The sequence below is a fragment of the Seriola dumerili genome, unplaced genomic scaffold (assembly GCF_002260705.1).
Source record: "Seriola dumerili isolate Sdu_G_001 unplaced genomic scaffold, Sdu_1.0 BDQW01000565.1, whole genome shotgun sequence".
Taxonomy (NCBI): domain Eukaryota; kingdom Metazoa; phylum Chordata; class Actinopteri; order Carangiformes; family Carangidae; genus Seriola; species Seriola dumerili.
In genome coordinates this window covers 1348266-1360266 of record NW_019174820.1, presented here as the reverse complement: position 1 = coordinate 1360266, position 12001 = coordinate 1348266, and the positions used below count along the sequence as shown (strand labels likewise).

The 12001-nt window shown below is 41.9% G+C and overlaps 2 protein-coding genes across 2 annotated transcripts in view; both read right to left on the bottom strand.

The window, feature by feature from the left end:
* scfd1 (sec1 family domain containing 1) overlaps nt 1-7873 on the bottom strand; it is a 31333-nt gene extending 23460 nt beyond the window's left edge. The window contains exons 1-10 of the mRNA XM_022764703.1: nt 7824-7873; nt 6600-6670; nt 5957-6045; nt 5726-5816; nt 5115-5237; nt 4678-4765; nt 3869-3958; nt 2377-2432; nt 2004-2089; nt 1770-1869 (exon numbers count right to left, since the gene is read on the bottom strand). Of these exons, the coding sequence (XP_022620424.1) occupies nt 1770-1869; nt 2004-2089; nt 2377-2432; nt 3869-3958; nt 4678-4765; nt 5115-5237; nt 5726-5816; nt 5957-6045; nt 6600-6670; nt 7824-7854 (825 nt within the window). The 5' untranslated portion in view covers nt 7855-7873. The remainder of the gene's footprint in view (nt 1-1769; nt 1870-2003; nt 2090-2376; nt 2433-3868; nt 3959-4677; nt 4766-5114; nt 5238-5725; nt 5817-5956; nt 6046-6599; nt 6671-7823) is intronic.
* A 1168-nt stretch (nt 7874-9041) lies between these two features.
* LOC111236121 (nuclear factor 7, brain-like) lies at nt 9042-10819 on the bottom strand. The gene is made up of 2 exons (XM_022764733.1): nt 10705-10819; nt 9042-10594 (listed from the first exon to the last, which is right to left on the bottom strand). The coding sequence occupies exon 2, from the start codon at nt 10574-10576 to the stop codon at nt 9182-9184; it is 1395 nt and encodes a 464-aa protein (XP_022620454.1). The 5' UTR covers nt 10577-10594; nt 10705-10819; the 3' UTR covers nt 9042-9181.
* Between the last annotated feature and the right edge of the window lie 1182 nt (nt 10820-12001).

The following is a 12001-nucleotide window of genomic DNA, read 5'->3' as shown; positions in this document are numbered from 1 at the left end:
TCTTCTTTTAAAAAATGTACAGTTTTCCCCGAGTTAATCTTAAGGATCAGTATCAGGGTCAGTCCAGGCATATTTGAAAGGATCTGTATTTTACTGAATCCTGTTATTGGTGGGATTACGGAGAAAGCAATCTTTCTGTTTAACTCGTCTTCACAGCCTCAAACTTCACGTGTCATTATTTCCCAGAAAGTAGGAAAATGTGTTTTCTTTCACACGATGTCACTATCGAATCAAACAGACTCACACATTTTACACCAGCAGCCTCTGACGGACATTTAGTCATTAACAGCTTCTCTGGCTGTTTAAAGTCTCATCTCATCACGTTTAACTGCTGCTGACAAACATCTTATCAGCTGTCACTGATTAACATTCACTCAGTGACACATCAAAATGAAACGGTACTCGACCAAAGATCATCTGTGAGGGAAGACGCTCCACTCTGTGTGTTTCTTTAGCTCCAACAGAGGGAGACGTCTTCTCTCTTTCTCTCATATCAATGATTTAAGTTTGATCAGCTCCGTCTGAATCAGGACCTTCAGTGGATAATTCAACATATTTGATCATCATTTAGTGAAATACATGCGTCAGGCTGGACTCAGTATCAGCAGATACTCAGCATTAAAGGACTGGGATGAATGAGGACGAGAAAACACTTTGGAAACGAAAAGTAGTGGATCATTAAAATTGTTTATATTATCAATTAATGAAAAATGAATATACATGGATACAGACATGTATAGACCTCAAAAATCAAGTACTGGTCCAGTATTGATCCAGTATTGATCCAGTATTGATCAGGCTATAGAATGAACTCAACACAGTGGCTGAAATGTTCTAGTCTGAAGGAGAATTAGTCGTGAAGGATGAAAATGAGACTAAATGACTCGTTAACACTGATGGGTTTTGTGATGCATTTACCAAATTTTAGTCTCCTGGTCTTTTCTGGCTCTGTGTGTGTGTGTGTGTGTGTGTGTGTGTTGATGACATGTTATATAACACATCCTTGTAACTCTGCATTCCAGTGCTGTCAGTATTTACCTCAGCACCTCACAAGCTGACAGCACTCGGGCTCTGTGTGACTTTGTGTGTGTGTGTGTGTGTGTGTGTGTTTGTGTGATGTTGTTGTTTCTCACTGCAGACGAGTGAAGTTCTTCTTCTTACTCTTGAATGACACTTTATGAGTGAAATCTGGACGTTTTAGAGGCGCTGATTGTGCTGAGGATCAAATCTGATGAACAGGTGGCGACTCACAACAACTGGCAATAAACTTGACAATAAAATGTCAGCAAAAGAAAATGAAATCTGAGACGGAAGATCAAGGTAGAAAACCACCACATCTGGACTACCTCAGCTGAGTTGTGCTGCTACTCTTAGATTCAGATTCATCTAAAGTAAATACCTCATTACTTGTGTACTAATTTATTTGTTTTTACTTCTCAGTTTCTTTGTAGAAATCCCAAGGACAATCCTTATATTATATTTTATAAATGTGGATGTATATTAATATAATTTTGTAATTCTTTTCTATTATGAAAAGGAGCCCTGGTACGACAATTCATTTTATTTATGATTTTCTTTGGCTCAATAAAACATATTTGAAAACAAAATGTCAGCCAGATAAAATGTGTTTCAGTCCGTCTCTACAAAGAACGAGGGAAGAGTTGAAGAGCTTCAGAATTAACTGTTTGTGATAATTACTGTTTTAATTTTAGAGGTTTTCTATGTATAAATACAAAATGTGCACAGACACCAGGCGACAGACAGCTCACCAGGACATCATGGATCAGCGCCTGATAGGTCCAGGTGTGGTGGAGGGGCGTGGCCATGTCCATGTTACGATCTGCGAGAACGAACAGAGGCCTCTGGAAACTGGAGAGGACAAGAAAAAAAAGTGTAATTAAAACACAGAGCCCATGTCTGACCTGGCAGGAATAGAGCAATGCATCATGGGAAGTGGGGTCTGAGTTTTGTCCTTCATGACAGCCACACAGTGACTGATTTACCTGAACTGTCCGGCGGCCATGTTGTCTCCGGTGAAGAGGCTGTTTCTGGCGTCCCGCAGGTTCTCACGGAGCTTCTTGTCTAACTTCTACAACACACACACACACACACACACACACACACACACACACACACACACACACACACAGTAAAGTCTGTAGAGGTTCGATTGAGAAGATCATAAAACAATAGCAGTATTACATCTGCAGTACGCCTCTGATGTCATCACGAATATTAAAGACACAGCTGTAGAGATGTATGTTTCTCACATTAAAACAGTTTTGTATCCTTTGTGACTGGATGAAAATAAAACTTTATTCTATCACAACGTCCTGAGTTAAATGTGACTGATTCAACACGTCAGCATGAACTCACCGCGGCGACCATCTCCGCCGCATTTCCTCGGGGACAGCGGATGATCGGCACCGCACCTGGTCAACGACAACGCAACAGATTTTAAATAAAGATTCATCTTATTGAAATATTTAGAATAAATGAACTAAAGCTTCACCTGCTTTAATTAAAAAGAATCCTTGAATTAAGGATTAAAGACAGTTTACAGAGAAATGACGGACGGATGTTTGTTTCCACTGAGACGTTACGGTTTGTGTGAGAGGTTGAATGATAAATGAATATAAAATGTTACACACACTAACTCGGGTCATTCAACAAGTTGATCTGGTTTAAAATAATCAAACTTCTCTGTTTCAAAAATTAAAAACTGACTCTTAAATCAACAGAATCTGCTCCTGTTTCTGAAAGAGGATTTGATCCTGATTTAAAAAAGTTTTGGAAACTAAAGTGAACACTTCCATCTAGTGGAGTGGAACAGGAACAAACTGACAAACACTGAGCTGCTCAGACCAGAATTAAAAACTACTTCAATTTAAAACAAATAAAGTTTTATTCTCATTCTTTACTTGAAGGTGAGATCAGCTTGTAAAACCTCCACAGGGTCCCACGTGGGTCAGAGCTAAAGGACCTAGACCAAGAGGAATAATGACTCATATCTACACAAAACTTAATTCTCATCTTTTCCAACAGCAGGAATAAAAGTTGGGTAGAGGGATATTTCTGAATGTCACAGGTGCCTCTAAAAAACAAAATCACCAAAACATCCTCATGAACTTTTGCTGTTGAGCCCATTTAAAAGCCCATTTCCTAAAATGAGCCGTCAGATGAGACTGTTCCTTTTGAGACAAGAGGTGATTACGACCCTCTCACAAATAACTGGAACCGGTTTTCCTTGTTCTGGATTAAAACCCTCATCCCTCATTATCCAAGCAAACACAAAATTATCTGACTGGCTTCAGTTCTCAGCTCGTGACATTTCAGATTTATCTGGTTTATCTTGAGTTATTAAACTTGTTTTTATGTTTGTACAACACTTTGTAACTCTTTGAAAAATATAACTATATAAATAAAGTTATTATTATTATTATTGTTTTGTCTTCTAGTATGTTTTATTTCATCTCTGTTGGTTTCTGAGAGGCACCAAACATGAAGTGTCTTATCGTCACTGGCTTCAGTGTTTTCTGGACTTTTCATACCTGAAACTATAAAGAAATCAATGACATCTGTGGTAAAGAATGTACAGGACCTTATAACCAGACAACATGAGGTGTTATTGTGTTCACTGATTCCACAGCAGAGCAGGTGAGGTGAAAACTTACAGCTGGAAGGAAATACTTTCAATCTGAGCAAAGTCCATTATAGATTTAGAATTCATCAATATCATATCAGAACATGATCTGGGATCGTCTGTTTTTGAACTAAGCTTCTATTTCTTTTCTCCGTGTTTGACAGATAACGGTCGCCACGTGACGAACACTGGCAGACGAGCTGCTGGTGCCAGAGACAAACTCACCCAGAGTGACGAAGAAACAGAAGAGACTGTCCACGACGGTGTCCATGATGGCCTCCATGTCTGTGTCCTGGATGTCTGGTCTGTTGATGGCTGCACGGGTGAGACGCAGGTGAGACGCAGGTGAGACGCAGGTGAGACGCAGGTGAGACGCAGGTGAGACAAACACTGACATGATCAAACACGACTGTTTTTCTTTGTTCAGGACAAAATGTTTTTTCTCTTTCCAAACACTTCTTTCTTTCTTTCCTGTTTTTTTTAAGATGTTGTGAATCATTTATCTTTTTAAATAAAGAACATATGAATATAAAAAGGAAAGCAGGTGAACATCAACTCCAACACCTGAACTGCTGTTGGCTTCATGTACAAACGTAAACTAACACTGACTTTATGTTGTGGGAACATTGTTGTGGTTGTGCTGGATGGTGTTTAAAGACCAACACCGCTCTCTTCTTACAGCTCCAGATTTTCTTCTTCTCCTGCGTTTTAATTGAAGTTTTTATATTTGTGGTTTTAAGAATCTGTGGCGTTAGGAAGTTTGTGTAAAGAACTTCTCCTGTCTCCAGTTAGGACAGGAACACCAACTGAGGAACTATTCATCTGGGATTGTCCTAAATCAGGTCCTAACCCTGGTTACCATGGTTACCAAGCAGTTAAGATAGGAGCTGTAAGTCAGGGGCGTCTATGTAGCATCACAGTGCTTCATTTATAAAAGTCTGTTGTGACACATTTAATCACACTTGCACTTGACCACATTGTGATTTCATCAATACGGTGTGTGTGTGTGTGTGTGTGTGTGTAGTGTGTGTTACCGTGGTAGGAGATAAGCTCCTTGTTTTGGTGACAGAGGATGAACATGTCGTCTTCCAGAGTGATGAAGTTCAGGTACTGGTCAAACACCTGACACACACACACACACACAGACAGACACACACACACACACACACAGACACACACACACACACACACACACAGAGACACACACACACAGACAGAGACACACACACACAGACAGAGACACACACACACACACACAAACAGCTGATCAATTATCAAACAGCCACAATAAGGTGCCTCGTACTGAAGGTACAGGTACTCACATTATAACACATCACTGACAATAAATCATAAAATAATCAGATACTAAAATACTGAAGTTTCTCTGCGTGGTGTTAATCTAAAACATGAGAATCCAGACTAAATGTTCCCACCGATCAGCCTATGAAATGACAAGCGTAACCACGGTAACCTTGGTGACTTGGGTGACGGCGTTAGCAGCCAGAGCAGCACTGGCGATGTCCTCCAGTTTACTTCTACTGATGGCAGAGATGAAGTTCAGGTAGTACACCTCATACAGCTGGTTCCTCAGGTCCTACACACACACACACACACACACACACACACACAGTCAGGATCTTATACCAGGACCCCAAACAGAGATGATAGTCTACGCAAAATGAGGATCAGGTTTTGAAACTGTGAGGTGAGACTAAAAATCACACTTTTTCTCTGAGTTATAACTCTGTCACAGCTGAACACACACACGTGATACACACATTTTTAGATTCAGTGTGACTCCCACTTCCTGAGGACATCATATATATCACTGCCCATCTAGAATAAATGTCCATAAATCCGGTAAGAAATTATAGAGAAAAGACACTTCTTCCAACTGCAGAACTTCATTCAGAATCCTCATGTTTTTAAGTTTTCTTCAGTGTCACAGTGATACAGTGACACCTGTCTGTAAATCCACTGCAAACAGCTGCTAATAGCTAATTCAGCTGCTATTAAAGAGCACAATTTGACAAAATGAAAGGATAAAACCGTGTGTGTGTGTGTGTGTGTGTGTCAGAGTACCTGGCATATCCTGTCAATGTTCTCCTCTGTGGGCATTATGAAGTAGATGGCTGGTACATCTGGGATAGGATCTCTGTCTGAGTGAAGCAGACTGAACACACACACACACACACACACACACACACACACACACACACACACACACACACACACACACACACACCAGGTTGAGTTGTAGAGGGTTGAGGTGTTGAAGGGTTAAAGCTCTGTTGGTTTGCGTGAGTCTCTTACAGGTGCAGGGTGATGCCCATGTCTCTCAGCTCTTTGACGGACAGCAGCGGGGAGATGATGTCCTGACCAAACCGGTCGTATATCAGCACCTACACACACACACCCACACCACACACACACACACACACACACACACACACACACACACACACACACACACAAGGAGAGGGACACCTCAGTACAGTCTTGTCATTCTGCTGGTCAACATGGAGAAAGCTGGAACATTAAAATACCATAAATGGACTGGAAATCTCACTTTTTCCAACCTAAGAAGGAAACCAGACACAGTAAGCAGCTTCTTTGTTCAGGTCCAGGAACAGAAACATGACTTACATAAAAAGTCTTACTCACAGTAATAGTTTAGCAGAGTTTACAAAATAACAAAAAATATTTCCTTCTTTTGTAGAATATAGAAACTGTCAAATACACCGAACCTCTCTAAGTCCTCAGTGTTTAATGTCTAACACAAACTGCACACAAGAAAGTTGTCTACGTTAAATACATAAAAAATGATCAATTACACCAGGACATGGACTCAGTTCGCAGTAAGTGACTGTAACGACTTCAGGAAACAAACTAAAAGTTGCTGAGAGGCTGAGGTCGGCCCTGCTTTGATTTGTGTGTGTGTGTGTGTGTGTGTTACCTTCCATACTGGCTCAGCTGCTGTGTTCTTTAGAGGAGGAGCGTTGAAGTTCAGCATTCGCTTCAGAGCGACTGCAGGTACAAAAACAAATCATTACTTGAGTAATCAATTAGCCAATCAAACAGAAATTAATTAATCATCAGCAATAGTTAATTAATCTTTATCAAGCAAAAATCTACATCTAAAAAACTATTCTCTGGTTGTAGCTTCTCCAGTATGTGAATTTGCCGCTTACATACATGAGAGCACATAAGCTCAAACACAAAATCCAATACAAATTTTTTCACGCTTCATTTTATATATAGTAGATCCTCATAATGTATATGTAATGTACATATTTAAGGTTATGTGTATGTGTTTTTGTACATCTGCTGCACTGACACCTTCCTAAGTGGGATCAATATCATTGATCTGATCTGATTTTGTTATAACATTAACAGTAGGTTTAACATTGTGTTATAAACAGTCTTTACCTTCTCTGGATTCATCTAGTCCAGATTTGACAAGTCTAAACATAGCAGTTTTGATCTAGACCTGGTCCAATGTGGTCTAGGTGTGAATGAAAGCAGTGAAATCTCAATTTTCTGCGTTTTCACAATAGAATGACGGTTTCACAATCTCAGATCTGAAACTGGCTGTTGAAGAATCTTTACCTTGTCTGGATTCATCTGGACAGATTTGAGAGTAGGTATCGTATTCTGATTGATAATTTGAAGCCAAAAACTACAATATATAAAACATATATTCTGAAACCACAACATTTTCCCGACAGTTTGAAGGCGCCAGATATTAATTCAGACGTCCGTCAACTTTAGAAATCCTCAGATAGTTTCAAACTTTTAACATTTCCACGGAATAAAAGCGTTATTCACGGTTAGCAGCAGGCTAGCTTCAACCTGCTAATTTTACTGTTAGCTCACGGGCTAAGCAACCGGTCACTCCTTACTAAGTTAGTAAGCAGTCTGGTTTGTTGACTAGTCTGAGTGTGGAATGAAAGTTTAGGAGTTTTGTGTTTCTGTAGTGAAACTGAAACATGAGTTAATCAGTTCAGCCGGCGGCTCGTTTAAGGGATGTAGAGCGGTTAGTTAGCTGGTCAGAGGCCTGACAGTCCTGAGTAAACCTCTCCGCTCAGACTCGGGGTCGTTAGAACTCCCCGCAGCCCGGTAACGTCGCCGTTTGCCGCTAAAAGTAACCGTTAACGGTAGAAAAATCAGTTTGACAGACCTGTCTGCTTCTCCCGCACAGACGCCGCCATGTTTGATGTTGTTGGTGGTGACGGAGCGTCGGATGACGTGGCAACAGCTCGACGTCAGCAGTACGTCAGAGAGGAGTTAAAAAGAAGGATGTCTCACTCCTTTCATTTCATGGTTTCCAGAGACGAACAAGAAGTGAAATGTGCAAAGCGGTGGTCAAAACTAATGTCACTTCATAGAAATGATTCGTTAACCGAATCGTTGAGTGTTTGACCGGTGCTCCAGTTGTATTTTATCACTGTGTCACTCACTGAACTGAATGGTGCGTATTCCTCACGAGCCCGGGTTTCCCAAACCGGAAGTGCTGTGGGTTTGACAAATATGCCAAACTCCATATATATTTCTTTATGTTTAAAAAATTTGGTCGCTGAATATTGAGGACAAACACTGTTTTTTTTTAAAGACTTTTATAAATAGACAAATAATAATAACTTCTCTAATAAAAATCTAATGATCTTTTCCCATTTCAGTTAAAATAAGCACTGTAATAAGTAAGAGCTTTTGAAAAAATATGCATCTTAAAGTGCCTTATTTTAGAAAAGAAAAAACGAAGTAAAAAATGGAGCTTGGTTTTTTTCTCTATTGATAACTCCATTTCACACCTGAATAATAATATAATAATAATAATAATGAAAAATCGCAAAGCATCTGAACAATTGAGCAGCTTTGACACCTCCTTTTCTCTTTCCCTCTCATATCTCACTCCAAAACTTTCTCCACTTATCTCTCTGACTATTGTTTCTCGTCTAGTTTCTCCCCTGTGTATATCTCGCTCAGAAACCTTGAAGAGAAAAAAAAATAAGAAAAAACTGTGAATGAACTGAAAATAATGTTGTTTTATTTGTTGAATCTGATCAATGATCAGCTGATCAAACATGCAGTTATTCAGTGAAGTCTTGAGGGAATCCCTTCAAATTTAGCATCAATGTTCACTTGGACTCACAGACAAACTGATTTGTCTTTGGTGGTCAGAGGTCAAAGATCACAGTGACCTCAGAAAACACTTTTTAGCCATTACTCAAGACTTCACTCAGCAATTAAGACAAAGTTTCAGACAAATGTTTAATATTTTCTAAGACTCTGAATAAACAAGGATGTAACTTAGAACTAGTCTGAGTGGAGGAGGGATACGACCATGATGGTGATTGTAGGTTTGGAAGAAGAAGAAGCAAATAGTGAAACTACAGAAGAAGAAAAGGGAAATAAAAATAAAGGAAGCTTTGGAATAATGAGACAGCAGGAGGACAGGTGCAGTTTGAGAGGTTAAATTCACTGACTTTTCCCTTTAAGAAATAAACAACATTATAAATATAATCATCCTCTTTATCTCTAACTGCTCTGTCCCACTGTCACAGAGACCTTCAGTGGTAACACCTTCACTTCATCCTCAGTGTAAATGAATGGAAACACCTTGTGAGTGAAAGTGTGTGTGAAGGTGTGTATGTGTGTGTCAGTATCAGGATCAGAGAACGACAGTTTTCCTCTGTTCCAGTCCAGATTCACTCTGATCCTCTGGAGCTTCTTCTTCTTCACTGAGAGATCAATGACTGGAGCTGATGGTGACTCTGCTGAGTATTTACCTTCATCAAACCATATTACCCATAATCCAGACCATATGTCTCTCTTCCTCTGGACAGACTCCTCTAACACTCCCAGTCCCCAGAATGTATTGTCTCCAACCTCGACGTCCCAGCTGTGAGTCCCTGAGTTAAAACCCTCAGAGCCCAGGACAGACCAGGAGTAAGAACTAATCCTCTCTGGATTGTCAGGAAGCTTCTGTCTCTCTCCTTGTCTCACTCTGGTCAGATCTTCAGACAGGATGAGATCTGGACCAGCAGTGTTTGGGTCCAGAACCACAGGACTGTAGGAGACCACGTCCTTCATCTTGTTCCAGATGTTGAAGGTCAGGTTGCCCAGGTGTTTGGCCTGGTCTATCAGAGCTCCTGAGCCCAGCTGGTGATCCTCCAGCAGGGGGCGCTGCTGGACTCTGTCCACTGCAGCCTTGTAGCTGAGCAGGAATGAGACGTCTTCAGCTCTCAGCTCGTCCTCTGTGGCTCTGACTGTGTCTGAAAGAGCTGCTATCTCTCTGCTCAGAGCCTCCATCTTCTCCTTCATCACCTGACTCTTCTGCTCCTCTTCCTCCCTCAGTGCAGCCATCCTGGCCTCCTCTTCCTCTTCTAGAAACTGGTGAAGCTTCTTAAACTGCTCCTTAATCTGCGTCTCTGTGTGTCGGGCCTGGACCTTAATGTGTTCTGCTGTTTGATCAAACTTCACTTTAACTTCATTAAGACCCTTTAACTTCTCCTTTAAGGGCTCCAGAGTTTCCTGAAGCTTCTTCTTGTGTTGTGGAGCAGCTTCATCGATGGGTCTGAATCTGTGGTCGGTGTGTTTTTCTGAATCTCTACAGACGAGACACACTGGCTGCTGATGGTCCAGACAGAAGAGTTTGAGTTTCTCAGAGTGCAGACTGCAGAGAGCCTCTGAAGATCTCTGCTCTCTCTCCTGTAAGAAGGCCTCACACAGGTTCTTCAACACCAGGTTACAAGGTGGATGTTTCCTTGAAGATCTTCTCTTACAAACTGGACACAGTCGACCTGGTTTCTCTCTCCACCAGCTCTGCAGACAGTCTTTACAGAAGCTGTGGCTGCAGGACAGAAGAACAGGATCTCTGAAGACCTCATGACAGACCGGACAGCAGAGATCCTCCTCTGGTCTGAAAGCCATTTAGTCTCTTGAGTGAAGCTGAAAAACACAACAGATAGAAAGTACAGTCAGTCATGGCTCCCCTCCCCCCTCTACTAACTTCACTGAGGTTTACTTTCACTCTGAGTCCAGGTGTTTGTCAAACTCACCTTCAGTGTGTGGAGTGTCAGCAGGTGGAAGCAGCAGTGTTGTAGCTGGACTCTCTCAGAGGAAGTTGTTAGTTTGGTCTGAAGGTGAATCTGATCGTCTGTTCTTCAGTCTGTGTCTCTTTACAGACGAAGAACAAACTGTTTCCTGGTTTGTCTGAGGTGAGACAGTTGAGGGGTGGAGCTTAAATACTGACTGATAGTGTTCAGCTGGATGTTGCAGCAGCTGTTTTAGTTTGTTTGTAAAAATATGAATTTGTAAAGTTAGAAGAAACTAAATCTGTCAGATAAATGTGGTGCAGTAAAAAGTAAAATATTACTCACTGAAATGTGGAGTAGAAACATGAAGAGAAAATAGTCAAGTTCCTCAAACTTCTACTTAAGTGCAGTTCTTATACTTAGTAAACACACTTAGTCCCTTTCTAGCATTATGAAATAATTAAACTGAAATCAAGAGCAGCGTCTGACTGTTGAGAAAAGCTCTTTGTGTTGATGTTTGTCTTCATGTTTCCTGTTTCAGCAGCAGGTTTTTCATAACTTAGTGTTTTTAATGGAGTTGAGTGTTGCCTTCAGTGACCACAGACTGCTTCAGGCTGCAGAGAGCAGATCTGAACACAGTAAAATACTCATCACACAGAACTGTCACCCTCAGTGTTAATTATATATCATATGGTCCATCTGGTCATTACCCTAGGACCTATGTTGTCGGGGGCATTTTGCCCCTGGTAGGGTCTCCCAAGGCAGATTGGTCCTAGGCGAAGGGCCAGACGAAGAATGGTTCAGAAGATCCTAATGATGAGTAATATCAAGAACCCGAGTACCCGGCCCGGAGGGACACCGGGGCCCTGCCCTGGAGCCAGGCCTGGGGTTGGGGCCCGTGGACGAGCTCCTGATGGCCGGGCCTTGGCCCATGGGGCCCGGCCGGGCCCAGCCCGAACCGGCTACATGGGTTCGTCTCCCAGTGGGCTCACCACCTGCAGGAAGAGTCAGCGGGATCCGGTGCATTGTGGATTGGGCAGCAGACCAAGGCGGGGGCCTTGGCGGTCCGATCCTCGGTTACGGAAACTGGTTTTTGGAACATGGAACGTCACCTCTCTGGCGGGGAAGGAGCGGGAGCTTGTGATACCGGCTAGATATAGTCGGCCTCACCTCGACACATAGCGTCGGCTCCGGAACCCAAGTCCTTGAGAGGGGCTGGTCTCTCCTCTTTGCTGGAGTTGCTCCGGGTGAGAGGCGGAGGGCCGGGGTGGGCTTTTTGGTGTCCCCCAGGCTCTCTGCCTGTATGTTGGAGTTTACCCCA

Excerpts from the sequence above, each read along its gene's own strand:
- LOC111236121 (XM_022764733.1), bottom strand. The coding sequence starts at position 10,576 with ATGGCTTTCAGACCAGAGGAGGATCTCTGCTGTCCGGTCTGTCATGAG.